The 24,790-nt window shown below is 40.5% G+C and overlaps 1 protein-coding gene across 1 annotated transcript; it reads left to right on the top strand.

Annotated features, from left to right (window-relative positions):
• The first annotated feature begins 5,237 nt into the window (after positions 1-5,237).
• KCNG4 (potassium voltage-gated channel modifier subfamily G member 4) lies at positions 5,238-23,814 on the top strand. Its single transcript, XM_062586614.1, has 2 exons — positions 5,238-5,987; positions 23,029-23,814. Exons 1-2 carry the CDS (start codon positions 5,238-5,240, stop codon positions 23,812-23,814), a joined length of 1,536 nt encoding a protein of 511 aa, XP_062442598.1.
• Positions 23,815-24,790: the final 976 nt, after the last annotated feature.

Genomic DNA, 24,790 nt, shown 5'->3' with positions numbered 1-24,790 from the left:
GTAATATGAGGACCTGAAAAGATGTTGAATTTGCATATAACAAGGCTATCTAAATCCAATTAATTCTAGAAGCATTAACCAACTGTGAACACAATGGAAGCGTTTAAAATGAGTTTTGAGTGTTAAAATGCTCTTTTCAATTCATGTCAATTATTTTGCAAATAAAGGAAAAATTATTTTATTTATCAGAAGAATTCACATGGCACAGACAAAAAGAACCTGAGAAAGGACAGGTCCATGCATTAGTGGAGGCTTAGAAAAGAATTAGTCCTCACAGACAAAAGGCTAAATGCTCAACTGACAGATAACAACAGCATACAATAATTTTGTGATGAAATTGCGCTACCTAAATATTCAGCACTAGGCTAACTTCAAAGACTGTGAATGAAGCAGTGTAGGTTTTGAAACTAAATTTCCTTTATTCTTATTTTTCCTCCCGTATATGCTCATTTCTTCAGTGCCTTCACATTTCCTTAAATACTTACTTTGATTTACACTTTTGTTTTCTCTCTGACTTTAAAAGCTTGAAATGCGTCTTCTGTGATAGATGTCAGGGAAAGTAATTATCTCAGTATTATATTTAAGTATTACAAAAAAGCCCAGTTGGGTAGAAAGGAGATTGACAACTGTGCCTTTACTAAATTACCTGCCTGCTCCCTGCAGAACGCTTGGAAGACCTGAAAGCGCACGCAGCTCCAGACTGCGCAGTCTACCCCTTTGTGAGATTGTCTACTATAAACAGGCATCATTGGTCTTGAACATATGCACACACATCTACATATACATACATATATAGTCAGAGTTTTCTCTCCAGCTCTTTTTTGCTGTTCTGACAGAAAAAATATTGCCAGAGAAGTACTGCATGATTAACCCAGCAGAGCCTAGGCCACCCTCTTTGCCCTTTCCCAGCTTAAGAACATCTCCACAGGGTCACAACCAGGTCCATGCAGCCCCCATGTACCCATCTATCAGAAATCTAGGAAAAAGCAGATCAGGTCAAGTATGCATCTTGTGGTATTTCCACCAAAATATCTCCCTGCTGTGCAGCAATATGCGAATTCCTGACTTTCTAAGCTAGATGTTGGATTGACCTGGTGGACCCTCCTCGCATGAATTTGCTCAGTCATTTTCTGAATCCTTCATACTTTCAGCCACTGCAACCTCCTGTGCCCATAAATTCCACAATTTAATTACGTGCTTAGTGAAAAAAGTACTTACTTTGGTATGTTTTAAATCTGCTGTTTGATACGGGATTCTGGCATAATTATAGAGAATAAAATGGGGAAAACCAAATCACAGGTAGGAAAAATACTAGAGCCAGTGACCTTCACTAGGTTGCCCATTTTCTATAGCCGTTAAGTATTTATCAATACCTAAATACTAACCCTACGAATGACTTCATTACTGAACTACCTAGGAAAAATCTGGTCACTCTAACGGGATGATTCTCCTCCGTATTCCATATGGATATGACGATAGCTGCACAACCACGTCCACAAGGTTTCCAGCTGGTAGAGCTCTGCCGTGTGGATTTCAATTTGAATTCAGTAAGAGTTTCATCATCAATTACTATAGTGCCAAGATTGAGCCTTTTACTTGGTTTATACAGGGCTAGGCTTGGGCAAGCTGAGAGGGCTGTGCAACAGTGCCCGTCTGCTTTGTCCCTGCAGCCATCTAGGTAGGAACTGCCTCTTCTGCTCAGCTTTCTTCTCAGCAGTAGCATGTTGCCCTCCCTGTGCAAAGGGGATGTGAGCGGCAGGTTTAAAACAGATTAATGTAGACTGACAGAAACAATAAAAAGGGGAAACAAGGAGGAGGAGATAGGATTGCCATTCATTTTAACAAATAAATAAAACATATGGAAATTGTACTTAAGGTGCAAAGGGCACAAAACAGAAGTTACTAAGGAGCAAGAAGAGAGCAATTCCAGGAACTGTAAAGCAAACAGAGAGAAGAAAAAAAGAGAATTAAGATTATGAACTTCATCCTGAATAGGACAAATTCATGAAGATTTAAGAGGAAAATTATAGCATTAGTTATGAAAAAGAAAAAAAAAATAAGTGAAAGAGCAAGCAAATAAGGAGGATCTCATGAGAAGCAGAATACAGAGTCTGGCTAGAGTAGGAGCATAGCTTGGGGGTGAAATTACATATTCAAGACTTTCAGAGCTGAGATCAGGGACTGACTTCATCAGATACCAGATAAGGTATTTATCATTTCTGTGCCTCCACTTTCAACTTATAAAATCAAGATAAAAATATTTCTATCCTTTCTCTGTCTCATTTCTGAAGACAAACAGCTCAAGGACTGACTGACAGATACTCGCATGGCTCTAGCTGGCAATGAGATCCTGATCTAGCCACAGATACAGCTGCAGATCCCAATAAAATAATGACTAATACTAGAAGTGAAGACTTAAACTCTAAAAAAGTGCATTTCTTGACAGATACATGTAACACTTAAATTATCCTATGCTTTACAATATTTACTCATTGTTTTGGATTTAGTCATGTCAGCTGGTCTAAGAAACATTACTCTTAACAACACCACACAAAGGCTTCACAACGTAAGAAGGAAATGCTGATTGTTTTTATCCTTCTGTGAAACAATCCATCCAAAGTTAATTAGAAGAGGTTTGCCTTTCCTTTGCAAAAAATAATCTAAAAGAAAGACTGATAGGCAGAGAAAACCACATCTTGCACAAAGGTGGTAGGATTTAAGTGATTTTGAGCTGTGCTCCCAGAACTCAGTTGCCTACAGGCATCTATTTGGTCTTTCTCAGTGGATGGCATAATTAGGACCTGAGTGCAAACCCCAGTGGTGAAGCTTGATAAGAAGTTAATCTTCTGGGCACCACGAGGGCCAGGAGAGATATGCCAGAAGGTCTAATTAGCAAAGACTCCCATCTTAGGCTGTGCCTAGGAATGTGCTGCTCAGCCCTGATAAACAGCTGCAGCACCTGCTTCCTAGGTGCCTCAGCTCAGCAGCACACACGTCTGCAGATGTTACAAGGGTAAATAGCACAGGGTAAGCAAAGGACACCATGTGCACCTTGTACTTGCTGTGCAAATGAGAGAAGCTCCTGCAAAGAGATAAGTAAATCCTGTGGATTCTCACACCTCAGTGCTAATAGGACTCAGGTCCAGTGGTTTCAGCCAAGCTGGATATAAACAAAAGCTAAGGTTTTTCTTAGTGAATTTGGGAGTACCACAGAGGGCACTTGTCCCTGGGATCTGACAATAAGCTTGCTGAACCCTCTAACTAAGGACAAATAAATAAAAAATGGATCAAGTCTATGTTATCTCAATCTTTGATTGAGGCAGCCCAAAACCTCCTGGCAGTACAGGACCCCAAAGCATTATAGCCTACTCAGCCCCTTGCAGATGTAGGTGAGAAAAAGGAGAAAAGGATTACGTTTGATCTCCCATCATGTGAAAAGGAGACGAGAAGAAGTTCCTAATTGCTGGAAAACTATTATTTATCTGGGAAAGCGAGTGCTCAGCATCCACTCTTTGCAAGCCAGACACCCTTTATGGGAGGAAAGCACTTTCCTATTGGCCAAAGAAATGCTGAGGCCCAGCATCCCCCAAACCAAAAAACTTCCCTCTCCATCGAGGAATATTTAACATCAAATCCCTATTTCGATACGGAGGCAGGACATGGAAACTGCTCCTGAAGAATGTAACTGGTGTCTCCAGAGCAAGCAATTATGGGATGACTATAACAAAGGCAGGAGTTAATGGGGATTGGAATTATTCAATTAACTAGTTTCACCACGATTTACTTAGTACTAAACCTGATTAGTAGGAGACTGTCCTTGTACTCCATGTTCTCACTCAGTTGCTGCCTGCTGCCTGCTGAATAGACGGAGGGATGCTGGAGAGATTATTTCTAAGCCCTTCCCCCTTCCCTCTCCCCTCCTCTTCCAGGACCACATTGACAGTCCCATGGGAAAGAGAAGAGAGACAGGGAGAGGGCAGGATCCACCTCTCGCTCAGCGTATTTCACCACGAAGCCCCAGGAGTTCAGAAGAGGAGCTGCCACTTAAGACCCTGCCTCCCCTGCAAAGGATATATTAGCACAACATATATCATATGAACACATATGAGTATTTTCCCCTTCCACAGAAGAAGGAGAGAAAGAGAAAAGAGACTGCGATCTCCAGAGCGCTATTCAGATTTTTCTCATGTAATCAATACTGTAAAATATCCCCAGGTCTTTCTGCTGGATTGTAACTCAGAGGACAGCTGATCAGTTTGCGGCATGTACAGCTCACCTGCGGGGACGCCAGGCACCGGGCAGCAGCCCGCGGCAGGGTGGTAAGTAACTTCGGGGAAGTTTCTTTGGGATTTTTGCAGTTCATTGACTTGAGGGAATAAATGCCTGTGAATCTTTAGAGATTATGAAGAAAAAAAGGCTTTTGAAAGGAGGAAGGGGGGGGGCTTTCCGTTGCTTCTCTCCTCCCGAACCGATAGAATACTTTGCTTTCTCTTCATGTAACATAGTTTTCTCCTGGGTGGGCAAATGTTCACTCTATTTCTCAGTAATTTGCAATAACATGAGACTGGGTGCATAAAAATAGTCATCATTTATACAGCAATTTATGTCTTCAAAGCATTTTACAAACATCAACTAGTTAATCCTTGCAAAACACCGCGGAGAGGCAGGCAAGTCAGTCACGTAGTGAAAGGAAGAGAAATTCCAGTCTGTGAGCAGTCGAGTTAAAGCAATTAAGACCCTCACATCCAGCTGATGGCAGATCACTGTAACTCTAATAACTATTAAGCAGCTTGGTTGAGTTAGTGTGTTTAAGGGCTTATAGAAATAAGAGAGCCAAGCAACAAACAACACGGGAAAACGCAGAGATGTACCAGCGATCAAGAGGTGCTTAGTCTCCGGAGAGGCCGATCTGTTCACGTTTCGATTCGCAGGCATCCGACACTTTGCAATAATTCGGAAAGAGGCTTTAGCTTTTCCCTGTGTCTGTGTGTTGCCAGACAACCAATTGCACTGCAAAGCAAATTGCATTCGCAGCCTGCAGATCTCAGGAAGGAGCCTAGAGGTGACTTTTACTTACAAAGAGGCACTCAGTAATTTTGTCATTTAGGAAAGTAGCCTGAAAGACCTTTTCTCTTGCAATAACCTCGGCTATGTTTTCTCCTCCTTCCCGTGTCTTCTGCCTGACAGGTAACCCTGGTCTGATGCCATTTCGGATGTCCCAGTGAGAACTCTTAGCGATGCCTATTCTCTCAGGAGGCAGCGACCAAGACTATAGTAACATTAGCTACACCTCTTGTAATTCTTTGAGCCATTTCTTTCCTGTCTCCGTTGAAACCCCTTCTGTCAAAGGGGTCCATTACCAAAGAGCCAGGAGGATTTACCGTCCTGATCAAGTCTCTGCAGTCGATCTAAAGACAGAGATTATGATAAATGTTGGAGGAATCAAGTATCTGCTACCTTGGAGCACTTTAGATGAATTTCCCCTGACCAGACTGAGCAAACTAAAGTTTTGCAGCACCTATGAAGAAATTATACAGCTGTGTGACGATTACGACGAAGACACCCACGAGTTCTTCTTTGACAGGAACCCCAGTGCTTTTGGGATGATCGTCAGCTTTCTAGCAGCAGGGAAGCTGATGCTCTTAAGAGACATGTGTGCCTTGTCTTTTCAGGAGGAGCTGAGATACTGGGGAATTGAGGAAACCAACCTGGAGAACTGCTGCTTTCGAAAACTATTTCAAAAACTGCAGGAGTTGGCCGAGATACGCAAAGAGGAGGAGCTCCGGAAGAGCAAAGAAGCTGCGTGTGTTTTGGATGAGAAAACCAAATTTGGACAGTTTATGAACAGACTCAGAGATATGGTAGAAAATCCCCAGTCAGGACTTCCAGGCAAAGTCTTTGCTTGTCTCTCCATTCTCTTTGTGGCCACCACAGCTATAAGCCTTTGTGTTAGCACAATGCCAGATTTAAGAGCCGAAGAAGACAGGGTAAGTAAGTCCCTTTTTAACTAGTCTTACAACCCTCTTTAAATCTACTACAGAATTACAAGAAACATGCCTGCCCTGTTAGGTATACATCATAAAAAAAAAGCTCAAAAAGATACAGAAAATCCATAGAAATGATGTTCAAAATTGCTTCTGGTAATGAAATGGTCTATAGTAAAAAAAAAAAAAAGGAGCAATAATGGCTTAAACTACTTCAGTTCAAAGTGATATTCGATTAAAATAATGCTAATTAAGTATTCTATTAATTGTCAGCTAAAATACAGGAAAGACCTTCTGGACAGAATAGATATTGCAGCTCTATAATACAGCATTGTTTTTCCTTTTTAAGCAGCAGCATTTGCTACTGAAAGTTATTAAATTAACTTGTTAGCTCTGAAACTCTCAGACTCACACTGTGGAGTTTTCTCTTCAGCATGCTTTACCCTCCAGTTATCAGTAATCTGTTGTTCAGACATGTCAGCTAAAGCACCATTTTCCCCTGAAATCTTTATTTTTTAAAATAGCTGGAGGTCTTTCTTTGTGATAAGGTGTGATAATGGTTTTTGGAGGAAGAAATATTCACTAAATATTTTCCTTGAATAATGTTACAGTTAAATAGTTGCCTAAAGATTAAAGAATGAGAGAGAGAGAGATGAACTATTCAGATAGAAACTGATATTCAAAGCTGGGCCTCCAAAAACATTACTTTAAGTCTACTGAATTCCGTACTTGCCCATATATGTATTTTTGGACCAATGCCAAATACTAGCTGAAAACAAACTACTAACTGCATATAAATGCTCTTCAAGGAAATCATTTGCACTAATTCAGGGCAAATAAGTCAGGCTTGTCTCATACATGAAGGATCCTTTCTATAATATTACTGTGAGTATTTCAGTGTTTTAAAGATTTGTCATTCCAACGAGACAATGGAGGAAAGTAACAATTCAAAGTTCTTTCAGAAGTAATAAGGTCCAAATTAATCAAACAACACTGATCTCCTAAATAACTTCAGCTCGCTTGTAAACTGCCCTTCCAAAAGCCTGGAAGAAGCTCTGGTTAAATAAATTCCCAGCCCCAGTCCCTGCTCTAAGACACGATAGTCCTCAGAGTCTTGTATATTGATGAATAAAACTGTTTTTACATTTACAGCATAGCATGATGTGCGAAACACAAAAATCTGTGTACATTTTATTGCTCAAGCAGTAATTCAAAGCAGCACAGAATGCAGTCACGGTGAAGATATGTCATGATATTTGATGTCTTTCAATAAAACTAATGATTGCACAGAAGGCTGAAATTTAAGATCATTCCCTGTTCCATTTAATTCCTTGAATATTAACCTACATTTCCAAAGGAGGACTATTACATTTCAGTGATAAGTTTTGGACTTAAAAAACTTCTACAGATATTACTATAGGAAGGAAAAACTCTTACAATACTTGAATACTGCTTCCAAGGAAGCATTTTAAATACAGAGCATCCCTCTTACAGTTAGATGTGACAACAGCACAAACTCTCCTCTAGCAAGTGCTTCCTATTAACTTTGTTTATGGAAGTAACCCCATGTATTTTATCTTAATTTGCAGCCCACTGCAGGAAAAGCTTTTATCAATATTTTTCCATGAAAAAGGAGAATCATATAATGGTTCAGATCTCAGCTTAACATAATATGTTGTGTGTTTTAAAAATAATTAACCATAGTTTAGAAAGGGAAGAATCTTCAGCGTTAAAAACATTATCTGGTACCTGAAATGCAGCTGCTCCACAGCCCCTGGATTTTCTATAAAACACAGCTGACATTACCTCTTAGAGATCTGCATAAATTTTGCTACTTTAAAAACAAGCAAACTGGATTTAAACAAGCTCAAAAGCAAAATTTTTTGCTGCAGAGAAGCAGAGAATGTGAACTGTGAAATATTTTCCATTCCTAAACTCTTAGGGCTGCATCACCTAAGATCTCCCCACTGGGAGCTCAAAAGAGTATTTTAGCTAGAACTGGCCAAAGAACTCACATAAACTAAATTGACTAAAAATCCTGTTTCTTGATTGTGGCTGAATCATACCCACGCAAACTGCACTTCTCCTGAACTGATTTGTAACTCAGAATTGCTCACTGCTTGACCTCTGCAAATGAGCCCAGGACAGGGCCACATTTACCAGCAGCCTGGGACAGGCATCCAAACGCATAACGTTGGCTCTTGGGGTTGAACACGAAGAGCACACGATAGCCTTCTGCCCAGTGAGTAAGAACAGGGAAACTTCTTCAGTGAGGTTTCTGGCGCTAGCCAGGAACAACCTGTAACTCCACACTTGTGTTTGAAGATGCCCCAACTCGAGGTTTATTCATTTCTGGAGTTACAGCTGACTACACCTCCACGCAGAAAAACGCAAACAGGTCCTGCAAGGATCCATCTTCCAACGTCACTGCCACCGGAAACAGAACGTATCCGTCCCGAAGCACGAATAAAAACGGCTTTACCTCTGCCGCATATGCACCGCTCTAGGCTTCTTTTTCCCCATCACAGCCACATTATAAGAGCAAGAACTGGCTGGACTTCTGCTCCGGGAGACGAAAAAAAGTAGGGAAAAATACTACATGGTCCCTTCTGCTCCACCCAGGAGGCTTGGCTGTTCCCACCAGCAGGCACGAGACCGCTTGTGCACTCAGCTGCCGGCAAGCCCGGGCGAGGAGCAAAGGGGAGCCCTCACCGTCGCTGCCGCCGGGGAAGGGACGCGATGCAGCCGAGGACAGAGCAGCAGCATCAGGGAAGCCCAGTTGCCCTGGCAACACGAGGGCCGGAAAGAGCCATCTCCAAGGAGCCATCTCCAGGAGCAGGGCGGCAGGCGGGGGGGGGGGGGGGGGGTAGCGGCAGGGTGGGAACCCAGCCGAGGAGTAAAAGAATGAATGAATTAATTAATGAAGCAACAACAAATAAAACAAATAATAGCGGGTACGTCCCCTAGAATACTTCAAACAGTGCTGGAAACCTCACTGTTAGAGATCGGAAAGAAAAACACAGCCAGATGGGCAAGCGGTTGTGCACCCACATGCACCTGCACCTAATGCAACCCAATCCCCAGGGATCGGCTCCAGGCTGAGGAACTGCCCAAAAAACAGCCCAGAAATTCCTATCTCGTGCTAGTGAGCTCCAGGTCAATCCCCGGGGGCCTGCCTGCAGGATGGATGTACCGATGGACTTACCGTGTGCAGCACCAACAGGACTCCTCAATAATAAATGAGGTCATTTGGGGATAAAACAACCGAAATTTCACATCCTCCAGGGGCGATGCAACCTTCCCTAGGATATTCGTGTCCGTTCTTTATGCAGTGCAAACTGCCATCAGTGAGGAAGCAGATAGAAGAGTATGACCAAAAGGCAGCAGTGGAGGCACGCGGTGGTGGAGGCAGAGAAGAAGCCGCCGAAGGGCTCTACCGGTCGTTCTCATCTGAACAGAGACCAGCTGGAAGCATGGCAAGTCCGAATCCAGGAACGCATGAGTAGAAAAAGGAAGCCCGAATGACCAAATCCACAAACATTTCCCTCCAATGAAAGAACTGCCCATTAGAGACAAGGCACAAGTCCCATCTCAGGGTGACAAGCAGGGTCCAAACTTGGAGGAGCAGAGGTGTAACTGAAACAGTCACTGCTCAGCACATGCAGTCCAAAGGAAAAAGATCATGACACCATGGAAAGCTGGAACAAAACCACCGCAGATGGGCCTGGGCTCTCCGCTTTGAAGCACCCTTGGGATTTTCTTCTGGAAGAGATACTTCTTTTAATGAATCCTTAAGACTGGCATCCCCTTGAGCAATGATTCGGTAGAAAGGACATAAGGTCTTTTCTTCAAGAAAGTCAAGTAAATTAAGACTAGGGAAAAAAAAAGAAAACAAGTAAACCCAGACATTTCCATTCCCTGTCCCTCAGCACTGGCAAAAACCGAATCTCTTTCTCCTAGTATGGAAGGCAAGCAAACTGAGCTCCCAGCAAACCACACTTAACCGGGGCCATGCGAAATCGCATAAGAGAGAAGGAAGTCTCTCCCCTCAGTTCTCCCTCTACTATCCAGCAACCAGTGAGTGGTCAGACCCAGTTATGAGTAATTTTTGCATTTGCTCTTTAATTGACCTCAAGAAGCTTGCAATTGCTTTACGTATTGTATATAATCTAATGAACTATAACCAACATATGTTGCAATCAGAATTGTCAGGCCTAATGATCTTACCTTGAAACTGAAAAAATCAGTTTTTTAGAGCTCTAGTTCCTAGGGTCATTTAATTAACAGCAAATTAAATTGTTTAAAAAAAAAAAATTTTTTAGCCTCTTTTTAGCCTCACAGAGAACCCAGAAAACATGCACAAAGGATAAACACCCAGTAGATACATAATAAGCAGAATCATGTTTTAAAAGATTTTTTGTTCAGCATCATAATTTTGGGGGCCCTGACTTAGGTTTTTTCAGTGTTTAATGTTGCTTATGCTGTCCGTATCATACTGAAAACAGTCTATTTGACCTGTTCACTAGAAGAAGCTGCAGAGAAAAACTTTTTTTTTTTTTTTTTTTTTTTTAAGAGGAGTTATCATACTTTATAGAGGAAAAGACAATTTATCGGTCTCACTATGAAAAGAAAGAAAATCAAATAAGATATTTGTTTCATCAGGATTACTATCTCCACAGCTAAATATAATAATTATAAAAGTTCACATTGACTTCTCTAACTAATTTAGTGTGTTGAGGTATGTTTGCAGGAGATATATCCTTAGTATTCAACCTATTAAATCAATTCCAAAAGACATTATAGCATAATGCTCCAACTCTGCCCATAACCCACAGATAACGTTAAATACCTCTACTGCATTTACTAAGGGAAAATCTGGAGAACTTGGAGTATCTGGAGGAGATAATAATTCATATAAAAATATCCCTGAGAGGTGTGTAAACCCAGTCTTACAGCTCACATATTCTGCAAAGACAAGACGCTTCATCAAAGTCTAATTCGGCCAACTAGTAGAAGAAATCACCTTTGCTAAATTGTAATGACAGCCAGGTTTTGACAAACACTGCTGGCTACCTTTTTTATAGCTTTTAAATAACAGGGTCGAAACATTGATCCAAAAAATATTTTCTAGCTGGTTAGCCAGGGCAAAATGATTCCTGCTGAATAATGTATTTTTTAATGAGTAGTTCAGAGTAGCACTAACGAAGCAGGGCACTGTTCAGAATGTATCTGAAAAGCAGGGGTATTTGACATTAACTGTATGTTCAGACTTATCTTCTAATGTAAGGCATACATCACACAGAGCATGACACAGAATGACATGTTCAATCACCAAGAGATTAATGAAGTTCTGACTTTCAGCAACACTTCTAACTCTCATTTAAAAGTGATAAGACAATAAAGGCATATATGTATATGCCTGTCCTTAAATACACTGGTGTGTTTTTATATATATATATATATATATATGTATATATGTATGTATGTATGTATGTGTATATATATATATATAAAAAACTTGAAATTACTTGAAAGAAAATAAAGCTGGATGTACTTTGATTTTATTGCATCTGCTCAGTGCATTTTTCTGGGCTCTCATCTGAACCATTACCGTGGACACTCACTTCCCTAAGTCTGCTAGAACAATTCTGACTTCTTCTAAACATTTTGTTCAGAATTTAAAATACTGCAGCATTTTAAAGTATGAAACAGTTTTTCACTGAAGCACCAAAAAACCTCCACTCTACCAGGTGCACACAGCACTGTAGAATCCAGCTACCTTATCTGCATTGTGGATTGAATTAATCGAATTAATATAATCTGGAGAAAGATGGAGAAATTAGAAGTATAGTTTAAGAAAAACCATGACTGTGAAAAACCAGAAATCAAAACACTCAGCACACTGGGACTTTTATATACAGGTTATTGCTTTAAGGGATATGCCTTTTTTGAGGTTTGTATATACATATAATAACGTCCAGTGCTCTGACCTTGAAACCAGACTATAACTTTAAGACTCATTAAACAGTTGCAAATTGCTAGCAACTGTTTTGCAGGGAGAACTAATCCAAGCATGCACAAACACAAGTGCGTATTTCAACACTCAATCTAATTTGTATAACATTGGTGGACTTTACAGTACTTAAACCCTGTTCTACATAACCAAAGGGGGGGGATCAGTGGGAGGTAGGTGCTGCTGAACATCTGTGTCTCAGCTTATTCCTGCTGCCACAGAGAACAACTTTCTTTCAAAAGTCTAGACACTCTTTTTCAGTGAGTAAACGGATTCTGCATGGTTTTCAAATAGCTGGCCCTGCTAGCGCAAAGCCCAGCATTCAGAAAGCACAACATTAGACATTATTAGTTTGCCTTATGTTCATCCAGCTTTGGCAGCATCGCAAGAGCACTGAGTCCCCCGGCTTTGCACGCTACCCTGAGGGGACACCCAGCTGTTGTGACAGCTCCGCAAGGGGCAGTCAATCAATTGCAATTCTGCGTGCTAGCAAACGTGCCCTTTTCTGGCAATCATGCTTTCTTTTCCCTCTTTGCTGCTTTCAAGTTTGTAATATCTACAATGGGAAAAAAATTCTGTTCGCTTTCTCTACTTAAGTTATCTCAGGGGGATGAGCAGGGACAGTTACTTAATAAAAACCTCCTTTGAGAAGATGGTTGTTTTATCGGTGGCACTCTGCCTTTGGAAAATGCCACGTGGAGTCAGTGCTCCCTTTGAGTTCATAGCAATAATGCATTAAGTATTGAAAACAAACCACCATCCAAATTTGCATGTGCTTCATAGTTCATCATCAAATATGACAGAAATCTTTGGAGACTCTTCAGTCTATTACTACAGGTAAATCCAGAATCTGGTATTTTAACTCTGAAGAGGTCTGAGCAGATTTCACTGCTAATTTCATCGCAGCATCAGGGCTCTGAAGTGTGTATGTTGTGTTTGGTGCTGCAGTGTCTGCTTCTCAACCACATTTGGGACCTCATCGTCCAGGCACACTCTGCACTACACAGTATAGTAACAGGGAGTCTCTGCTCCAAGGGACTTACAGTGCAACCACAAAAGAAGCAGAAAAGAAACAAGAACAGGGCAAATGACTTACCAGCAGCAAAACTGGAAATTGAAGATCTTTCTCCAGAGTCCCAGACAAGTATCTTGTTTGTTTAACTGTGCTGTTCCTCACAGTTACAAATTGAAGTCTAACAAATATCTTACTAGAAAACCAAAGACAATCACCTCTTTCTCCCAACCTGAACATTTGAGGGTTACCCTTCCAATTGGTTTACATCAGTATCACCTCCTCAAATTCATCAGATTGATTCTCACAGAGGTTGCAGAATAAGCACCCACACTTAAAACCTAATTGAAATTTTAGTTACATTTCTTCCCCAGAGGAGATAATGTGTTGGATACAGAGATAATCATTTGCCTTTCTCTATGTTCCTTCTAAAGTCCACATTAATATAAACCCAATATTAGCTCAGTTTCCTCGAATGTACTAGTTGTAGCAATTGTTTTCACAGTCCAGGTTTCTTTCCCCTAAAGCAAAGTGAGTAGGAAAGGGTGGTGTGATCAGAATACACAGCACTCCTTTAACAAGCTCATCACTCTGTAAATCAGGTTACTGTCTCCCTCTCGGCAGGCAGTAAACCTTTTCCATTTTATTGCATTGGGACTGTAACCATAAATCCAATAATGGAGTGATCCATAACATGAAGTTTTCAAGTTCTCCCTGACCATCATTTGATTCAACAGAGCATGGTTTAATTATTCAGATAATAGCAGCAATGCAGTTAGGATGATTCAGCGGCGCCTTCAGCACTGCAGCTGGATCCTCACGGCTCCAGGTACGGAGGGAACACTTCCTAACGCTGACTAACCAAATTGCCGCTTTACAGCCAAAAGGGATGTCTCCCCTGCATCTGTTTATTTACTGCCACAGACTGGGAGGAGGAGATCTGAGAGCAAGTTAGGTACCTGGATTCCCTATGCAAAGGTCTTGGTCTGCCTCTTCCCCATCCTAACTGCTTTCCTGATTTTTTGACTTGCTCTGTAGACCCCTTATCTTGGACTTGTGGGGAGGCTGAAGCAAGAACTGAAGCTGATTTTTTTTTTTCACTGTTAGCTTGCATTTTATCCCACAGAGGGAATTCTCTGGGGAGAAGCTATAGGCTAGGATGCAGTCCCCAGGTATAGGCTTCAGAAGTGCACAAGACCAGAAAACAACATCCTGCCCAAGAAGTCAGCCAGCCTGGGACTTGGAGAGAAAACTTTCTGTGAGAGTTTTACTTCTAAATCCTCCAGGTACCAGGTTCAATGTTTTTTATCCGAGTGGATCAAAAGGCCAAATACCAAGATGACCAACCTTGCTGAGATAAGCCTCCCCACTATGTGTTGGGCAGCAGGCAGTCTGCACAAGCAGGCAGCAGGCAGGTTCTACATTTTCTTCTTTTAAAACAGCCAATAGCCACAAAATAGAATGATCTCATCTGCTGGCATTTCTGTAGACATTGGCCTCAGTCCACCAAACTGTGTGGATGTGAAAAAAGGATCTGAGCACTAACAGACAGTATTTGAATATAACAAATAAAATACAGATATGCCAGGGAAAGCTTAGCAGATGTCAGTTGTGACCTTGCATCACCCTTGCTGCCAGGCCCAGGGGTTCTGGTTGGAAAAATGATATTCTAGCAACCTACACTTCATTTGCAGGGTGCAAGGCAGGTCCGGACCCTGCCTTTCAGTATTTAGAGAGACTCTCCTGTAGGACTCCAGCAGCAGTCTGAATCAAGGAGAGTCAAGCATATTGCTTGAGCTTCCTCCCAGTTTTCTTCTGAGTGCCTCCATTCAGAATCTTTCCGGAGAGCTGCTGAAACTGGGTGTCTAACCACCAGAACAGGCTTTACTCAGAAGCAATCACTTCTGCACCCAGGGTGGATCTAGCTGGGAGGAGCTTTCAGGCTCTTGCTGTCTGACACTCACTTGTTTTAAGATGATGAGCCAACTGTTTTCCCTAAATATGCCTCTGGGAATAACAGCATTTGCATGCAGTGATTCCATCACAAGTTCTAGCTGAGTTCAAGGACTTTATCAATATTGCTTCATGTACACTACTACTTGCCTTTCTCACAAGTATACTGTATAAATAAATTAAGGCTTAATCCTGATAAAGCAACATATGCAATATATGCTAATGTATAAATTCATTTCCACTATAAACATTTAGAAAACATTGCTCTTTGTAGGAATGGGTGATTCCATGATAAATCATGTATTGATCTAGCAGTAGATATTAGCAAAGCATTATATAACCACTGATGCAACCCTGCCCATTTAACTAGGAAACAGACGATCTTGCACAAGAAATAACTTAAAATCTGCTAACATTACCATGAACAGTGTTCAGTGGCAAAGATAAAAAGGAGATCATGAAGAATGCTAGAGATTCACCCTTCCTACACTTCAGATTCCACCCTATTTATATACCTGTGTGAAATCCCATTTTACATACTACAGAAAACAGGCTCAGATTGCTGCCAGTGAACTTCCAAGGAGACTCAGTAATACCAAGGGCAGAAGACTGGTACCACAGTCGCTGCAGTAGAACTGCAGCAGAGCACTTCTAATATAATGGGAATAATGGGACATTTCCCCATTTTTTTCTCAGATTAAAAACAAGTTTGTATGCCTTTGATGTTTTCAGATAGTTTAAATTCCCTTTTTTACCCCTCCAAAAAACACTCAGAAAGGATTTATTTGTTTAGTTAGGTTTTTTTTTAAAGAATCAGTAATACAACATGAAGTATCCATGCCCACAACCTACAGCAGGTGAGGATATAATAGCCTTCTTCAGAAAAGTGCCAAACACCGCTGGCATGCTGGCAAGCAGCCAGCTATTAGTTAACCACCAAAATTGTGCCACAGTGCTCTGCAAAGGATTACAAAGAACAGATCTGTTTCAGTTGATACTGGTAAGGCAGCCAGAGATCCTGTTTCAAATTTAGGAAAAATGTCCTTTGTATCAATGTCCAACATAACCTTCAACTGCTAACAATCCAGATGGACTCAAATTCAAATATTCAGAATCCCCAAATTATAAGATGATCTTACTTGAGTGTGCTTTGTGCAAAATATAAATTCTTACTTTGTGTTTGCTTCAGCATTTATTAAAAAACACCTTAAAATGGGCTAAGGGGTAAACATCCAGTTCTAAAGGTACTGGGGAAAGTCCTCAGCAGTAGGAAGTTAACCGGCAGATAAGGTAACGATTCAGAACACGTTTTTCATAGCATATTTCAATTACAAGCATCTCAGAGTGCAACCAAGTGGGCCACAAATGGTCAGCAGAGAAACAGATTCTGAAGCTATGAGGACTGCTCCTTGCTGTTCCCTTCCAGTTATGCATAAATAAGTTCTAGATAAGGAGAAAATTTGTTATTATGAATACGTAACAAACTATGTTGCATCTGAAAACAGAGGTGGCTGGATAAGATATATTCTCCAAGGGAAAAACTGATTCAGTCTTCCTGGGCATTGCTACAATTATTGATGCATACAAAAATATTATTTCCAGTGGATCAGATTTATGTTCCTTGTAAACGGGATAGTGCAGCATAATTTCAAGATCTGGTTTTGCTTGTTACCCTAGATGTCATTATGTCTTTAGTAATGTTTCATGGTAAGCCAAGAGCGCACCGGGCCAGGAAATGTACCTTATTTAACTTGCAGATCACACATCTCCTTAGTTTATTTAGCTCGAGTTCACAGTTAGCAAGTTCTGTAAACTCACACATACATTGGAGGTCTCAGATTCAGCTGACACACTTTACCTGGGCTAGTTATAGTCTCAGAGGTACTGAAATCATGAACAGAATCACACAATAACAGAATGGTTGAGGTTGGCAGGGACCACTGGAGATCATCTAGTCCAACCTCCCTGCTCAAGCAGGGTCACCTAGAGCATGTTGCCTAGGATTGTGTCCAGATGGCTTTTGCATATCTCCAAGGATGGAGAGTCCACACCACCTCTGGGCAACCTGCTCCAGCGCTCTGTCATTCTCCCAGCGAAGAAGTTTTTCCTCATGTGCAGAGCTTCACGTGTTTCAGTTTGTGCCCATTGCCTCTCATCCTATTGCTGGGCACCACTGAGAAGTATCTGGTCCCATCCTCTTTACATACTCTCTTTAGATACTTAAACACATTGATAAGATCCCCTTAGTCTTCTCCAGGCTGAACAGGCCCAGCTTGCTCAGCCTTTCCTCATATGAGAGATAGTCCAGTCCCCTAAATCACCTTAGTAGCTCCATGTCTCTCCTGTACTGGGGAGCCCAGAACTGGATACAGCACTCCAGATGTGGCCTCACCAGGACTGGGTATCCTTTTGGAAAAGGCATTGAAGGGGGAAGGGGGAAGATCCTTTTGAAAAAAGGTCCTAAATGACAGCTACAGTAGAACTTGCCAGTGTCAAAAAGTTTCATTTTAACTAGAAATATTACATTCTAATCATTGGCCCTACATCGATCCGATCTGCTTAAACATTTATGAGAAGTATACACTAAAAAGGCGAAACATATTGAATTGTTGATTATAAACTGGCTATACATCTGATTACATGAACCTATAGTTCACCCACTTTGAAATTACACTCCCAATCCTTTCTGTCTCAGAAAGGAAAAGGTCCAGAGACAGGCAAAGAGGGTGGAATTGCTTTGTACAAGCAACGACCACGGCAGGCAGAGCTCTTCAGAGTATGAACAAACTGACTGCACAGGACTATGATAGAGCTCTGCAAAACTGCAAATAGCAGGAACTGAGAGGATCAACTAACCGATGTACCTTCCAGTACCAGAGCTAAGGGGCATCAAACGAAACTAGCAGGAACGTAGCCCAAAACAAACAAAAAGAGGTGAGTTTTCATGCAATAAGCTGTAAAAAAAAGAACAGCCAACCTTATGGAAGAGAAATTCAGTTACAGGCTTGGCTCAGGCTTACACAAACACCACCTTTGGCTCAGGAAATTCTTGAACAGAAAACAGAGGCTAGGAGATGGTGATGTGCCTGTTATCACTCTTCCTTGAGCATTTGTGCTTCCTTAAGCTGTTGGAATAGGACACAGGGCTAACTGAACTCAGTAGAGCTATTCCTACATTTTATTGTCAACCTATTTTTTTGATATCCAAAGGAATGTTAATAAAAGCATCTTAAAATGAGCAACTTCACAGTATCAATATAAACATTTCAACGTGCATGGGAACCCATAAAATGAACTAATGCCTTATACACCGGAAGGAAGTAATGAAAAGAAAGCAGGAATTGCTTATTGTCTCTGGTGGTACAGACTTTTGGAACAGCCACTTCACTGCTTAGAGGTGGTTTATGAATTTAGGAAATCACTTAATATTTCAGTCATCAGGCTCAGTATGTATCTTTTTACATACAAATCAGTGTTTCCTTCACTGCTGAGCCAAATGTTTTTTTCCAAAGGTAACATCAATACCAGGCAATTGTTTTATTATATTTATAGCATACTTCATAGAATTTCAGCTAGATATAGTTCCATAAATTCTGATAAATTCTGGCATTGTTGAAAAGAAAATCTGCAGGTATAAAAAACAATGTATAAAGAATTAGCTACTCACATGAGCTCAGCTCTGTTCTAACTGCTCTTCTATCAGAGCTGATGACGGTTTGAGTACTGATTACTAATACAATAGATACAAAACATCTTAGAGGGTTTTGCTGAAAATCCCACCCAAAATATTTTGCAGTCGGTTTTATGTAAGACCTGATCATTCCCTCGTATTCACAGCCAACACCATACTTGCTTAGAGCTACACCACGATACTCTGGGTACAAAAACGCAGACAGTATGTGAAGGAATTCAGGGACAAACTGTACCCAAAGACGTGAAAATAAAAGCTCAGAGTTCTGCTCTAGTTACTGGTAAGGCCAAGACAGGGTTTTTTTTTTTTATTTATTTATTTTTTATTCGGTTTTGTTTTGGCAGTTACTGATTGCTGGAATTTCCCCAAAGTGTTTGCTTTGATCAGTAAGGGGAAAGATATATAAGCTCCCGTGGCACAAAAACTGCTTTATTGAACATTTATGCAAAACACCTTCCATGGATCAGAGTATTTGGCCTACAATTGCACTGTCAGCACTTGATACTTAGGACACCCAAGGCAGGCTGTTAGGTTCCCACCTCTAGATCATTGCTAGCCATCCTTCATTTTGCTGAAAGCAAACAGCATCTGATGACAAGTCGATGACAACAGTAAATTTGAAATTTACCACTGACATAAAGGTGTCCGTATTTTGGTAAATATTTAACACTTAGAGTCAGTTTGTTACTCTGCCTGTTCTTTGAAAATAGGTTATATATAGAATAGGAAACACTCAAATCTGAAATCTCAGAAATACTGGGAGAGGTACAGTATTTTATTTTTACTTTTCTTAAATATTTTCCTTTTTCTATCTCCTTTCCTTAAATACAGGCTTTGGTATTTAGTATTTCCTCTTTTACCCTCTTACCATTCCAATATTTGCTACTTAGGAGTAGGATGTTCAGAAGGATCTACTATCCTAAATAAGACTGATGTTAGAGAGGGATATCACACACAAACCATGTCACATATTATGCACTATACAGGAGCATTCCTAATAGATAAAACATTCTCATATAAATTCACTGGATGAAACTTATCTTCCAGTGTGAAATTAATGTGTATGTTCTCATTAAACCCTATAGAGCTAGGCTTTTACACTTGATTTCCAGACATTCATGGCAGGGAAATAAGCAGATAGAGAAGCTTGGAAGTTTCTAACAGACGTCATACACGGACTGATTAAATAGGGGTGCATCCACACCAGGCAGTGGAGTGAAACAGCCCTGCTCTGAGCTGACAACCTGGCTACACTGTTTCTAGGGCTCAGGTGAGCCGTCTGCTCACACAGAACTGCACCGGGCTCTGTGTGTATAGCTGTTACGTCCGAGGCAAAGAGGGCTGCTCTTGCTGCATGCCTTCTTGCAGCGCAGGCATGCCCGAAGCCAACACATCCTTCTTTCTCTCTCCCTCATCAGAAAAAAAATAAAGCACAGAATTGCATTGCGTGAGTCAGAAATCATGGTATTCGCACTCTTATTTGCTGCAGCAAAAAAAAAAAAATAAATAAATAAAAAAAGACAGAAAAAAAGGAACTGTTGAATCTGCCAAAGTTTCTACGATGTCTTTTGCAAGCACATGGGAACGAAAGTGCACTAACAGAAGAGATCTCACCATCTTTTACATCTATACCCACAAGTAACATTCCTGAAAATTTTGAATTGAAAGATATTATTATTCGATTAGAGAGATAGCTTAGATCTCAACGATTAAAATTCCCAACAAAAAACATCTCTTTTTTTTTTTTTTTTTTTGTATTTTCCAATGAAGAAAGAATTATGAAAGTAACAAGATGATCTGAGAGCAATATCACCTGTAGAAGTTTTTATTGTAGAACTGGTCATAAATATATAAAGGTAAATAAAGTAGCAGATGCACTGGAAATTCAGTCCAGTTAACAAAAAATAAAATAAATATTCATAGAAATAATGAGTAATTCATGGGACGTATCACTAGAGCGATTACAGGTAGGTAGAGTACAGGCTGCATGGTAAAAATAATTTACATCTCAGAAAAAGTGAACAGGTATGGGACATACCGCCCTTTCACTTAGGAGGTAGTTTCAGATAGCCAATGACTGTACCAGGTGACAACTGCAGAGCTACACGCTATAAACACTGCTTGAAAAGACTTACTGCCTCCTGAGAACATGAGTAACTGTCACAAGGGACACTCAAAACCCAACATCAGCTGTCCTCCGCACCGCAGAGGTTATCACGAACACTGGTAACAGGTTTAATTAGTAGTAGAGGTATGTGTTTTCTCTGCTCCAGTTAATCAATACTCCTTGTGAAATTTGGCTGAGAATGGATAATACTCTACCAGGAACCGTTCCTAGCCTTATTTCAGAGACAGGCTACCAGGGAAGGCATACAGCAGCCTTTATTTTGTTGCACAGAGTTTATCAAAAACTCTTTCAAGAACCAGGGGCCTGCATTTATTCCTGAGTATCACATGGCCACTCAGCTTCCCAAAAAGGGGGCTCCGTCTCTGCACAGATCCTGCTTTACCCTTCCTGATTCTACCTCATCTTCCGTGGTTGTGAACATCTCACAGATGCAAGTCACCATATCCTGTTCAGCAAGCACGAAAGGAGAGAATGGTTTATCCTTCCCAAGTCTTTGTGTACCAAAGTTCTAGTGCAGAACAGCTATTTGCTAAACATTAATTTTCAAGTAGCTTAAGTATATAAAATGAAATTACTCCCTTTCAAACTGTGGTTTTCTGAAACACTGAGTGATGCCCCCTACTCCAATTTCAGTCTGGAATTTCAAAGTATAATGACAATAATCTATTAATCCACTTCTCTGGTTCCCCTTTATGGCTGTATACAGGATTTATGGGCCAGGAAGAGATTTCTCATCTTTACTAAAAATTCAATCCCTGTATACTTCAGATACCTACATTTTGATTCTGTGCTCAGGGCTGCTTCAGAATCAGCCAAAGTCAATGAAAGACTCCAGCTGACTTGAACTTGTTTTTAATTAGACCTGTAATCCAAATATTTGCATCAATACAAGTTCTTCATTTCAATAATAGCCTGCCACTGTGAAAATATCATGCAAGTACCTTTTAGGTGTTCTTCAATAAACTTACTCAAAATGCTTAAATGGAAAAAAAAACAACAAAAAACAAGCAAAAAAAACCAGTCCAATCACAAGAGAAGGTCTCTTAAGAACATATCGATTCTCCTTAGATGTTCAGGAATGTATTTATCAATCGGATGGGGAGACTACGTAAGAAAGCAGTGATACCAGCCTTTAAAAAATAACACGTGCTTTCCAGGAGGAGGCCTTTCAGCTGCTAGGCCGTACACACTGCTTTAACTGCTGTTTTTTTGTCTTCTATAAGGCAAAATATGGCGAGCAGTACCTGGTTCACTTCCAACCAATTGCAATATAGCAAGCAGGCACTGCGAATATGAAGAAGGCAGTACAACACCTGATTCACTGTACCTGATGCGACCACTTGTTGGTTGTCTCTCTGGTTGGATGTTCCCTAGCGGCTCCCCATATGCTGCTCATCACTTAAGGACAAAGTTCAATGTATTCTTTTGCTAACTCAAATAATCATGAGCTAATTTACATTTGCCTCCTTATTTCACTGGAATAGGCCAAAAGAAGTTTCATCTTTTAAGCTCTGCTCAAAAAAAATAGGTATCCAAGGTAGCTGAACTAACGCAATTCCTTTGATTATCAAGATCAGAAAGTATTGCTGAAAGCATGTGGCCTCAGTACTGCGAGAGGATTCTTCAAGGCAAGTTTTACCTGATGGACGCATATTTATTTTCCTTTAGACTGTAATTATCGTAAAATATTTGCATGTACAGAAGCAGAAATTATTTGTATAAGGTATAACTGAGCCAAGGATTCAGATGACTTAATGAGGTACCTCCGAACCACTTTTAATTGCACCAGAGTACACAGCATTTGTTCAAGTACCATGCATTGAACAGCACCAGAAGTTGGCAGAGACATTCACATATTAGTCTGCCATTTCAAGTGGAATTATTTTTTGTGCAGACTTACAAATCATTCCAGTTTAAATTAATTTCTGCTTGAGAGTTGAAAGTGGGACTCATTTGGGACTTAGGATCTGTGTATTGAGACTTTACACAGAGAATTCAATCATTTATACTGGAAGAAGCAACATAAAACAAGCAAGAGTTATATCAGTTTATTCAGATGTTTCATGCACTTACTACCTTTTATAGACTATTGAAAGATGGTTGACACTTCGTCACACCTGCTAGCTGGAATTTGTTTATTTCTGACCCTGGTGACTCAAGTAGATGAGTTTTTCTTCTTCCTTAATGTTTTTGGATGCTCATTCACAGACTGTTCTTTTATTTAATTCTCTTTTTGTTTTGTGTCAGGGTGAGTGTTCCCAGAAGTGCTATTACATCTTCGTCATAGAGACCATCTGTGTGGCTTGGTTTTCCCTGGAGTTCTGCCTCCGATTTATCCAGGCAAGGAGCAAGTGCCAGTTCTTTAAAGGGCCCTTAAATATCATTGACTTCTTAGCTATTTCACCCTATTATGTTTCCCTCATCCTGACAGATGACAACTCAAATGAGGAGGTTGAGAGGCCAAGCAGTAATACATACTTGGAGAAGGTTGGTTTGGTGCTACGTGTTTTACGTGCCTTGAGGATCTTGTATGTAATGCGCCTTGCCCGGCACTCCTTGGGCTTGCAAACTTTGGGCCTCACAGTTCGGAGATGCACACGAGAGTTTGGCCTGCTTTTGCTCTTCTTGTGTGTGGCTGTCACTCTATTTTCTCCATTGGTCTACCTTGCTGAGAACGAATCTGGGAAGGTGCTTGAATTTACAAGTATTCCTGCCTCTTACTGGTGGGCTATCATTTCAATGACCACTGTGGGGTATGGAGACATGGTACCACGGAGTGTACCAGGCCAGATGGTGGCTCTGAGCAGCATCCTCAGCGGGATCCTCATTATGTCTTTTCCCGCGACATCGATATTCCACACTTTCTCCCACTCCTACTCAGAGCTGAGAAAGGAACACGAACGATTGCAGTCTCGGTTAAACAGAACAAAAAATGCCAATCACTCCGGAGAAAGTGACACCTTCAATGAGACAGACAGCCTGATCCTGGAGGAGCCAGTATCACCAATCAAATACATTTACACAGGGAAATAAATCTTGCTGTAAACTATTCCTAAGAACAAGGATAGGAACATACACTTATGTATGTCAATGTAATGCAAAGCAACAATATAGGTTACGATGCAATCTTTCTATTCTGACATAGGTATAACAAAAGCAGTCAAACCAACTCAGCTAGCTCCAACACATCATTACGGAGTTGGAGGTTTTGAGAATGTCACGTCAGAGTTTGTTCAACAATAAATACTCATTCCTCACTATGACTAATGGTAATACTCAACTTTGTCTCTGCCAGTTATGTATCTTGCTGAATACCTAATAGTGAATGAGTAACAAACAAAATAGCTTCTGTTGGCACAAACACACTTGTTATTTTATTTGCCTTTGAGTTTTCAATGTTCTTTGCAATTAACACCTTGAGCCAAGCATTAGAATGGATTCTTCCAGGGCTACGCACCAGTGTTGTTTTTACAATGCTTATCAACCAGGCAAACAGATCTTCAATGCAAATATACATTCTGTATCTAAAGCCACTAAAAAGTTAAAAATAAAAGCACTATATGTGAAAGCTTTCAAAGTTTGCCTGCAGTCAGATGACCAATCTATAAATAACAAATTGCACTGCTGTCGTAAATTACTATATAGTGTTTGCAAGAGAATTTGCTTGAAATGCAGTTGCAAACTGCAAACATTTCATACTAGATAGTAAAAGTTTTAAAATTTTTCATATACTTATTAAAAATAATGAAGAATGAAAATAATGAAGAATAAAAAACCCAAAACTTAGTGACCATATGAAAAAAAGATTTGGTGTCATTTTGTTTATTGAATTATGACAGCTTCTTTGGAAGAAAGATAAAAAAATAAAGTTTCTGAAAATGGTTTGGCAATCCGTAAGTATCCAAAGGCATAAATAATAAACAATGAAGTGAACAATTTCCAAAGAGGCAGTGGGAGCAATTTCCTAATGCAGATGGAAGTCATCCCTCTTGGAATATCTAAGTCTGGC

Source organism: Rhea pennata, chromosome 13, assembly GCF_028389875.1.
Source record: "Rhea pennata isolate bPtePen1 chromosome 13, bPtePen1.pri, whole genome shotgun sequence".
Taxonomy (NCBI): Eukaryota; Metazoa; Chordata; class Aves; order Rheiformes; family Rheidae; genus Rhea; species Rhea pennata.
The sequence above is the reverse complement of the archived record's forward strand: the minus strand, read 5'-3'. Positions and strand labels throughout refer to the sequence as shown.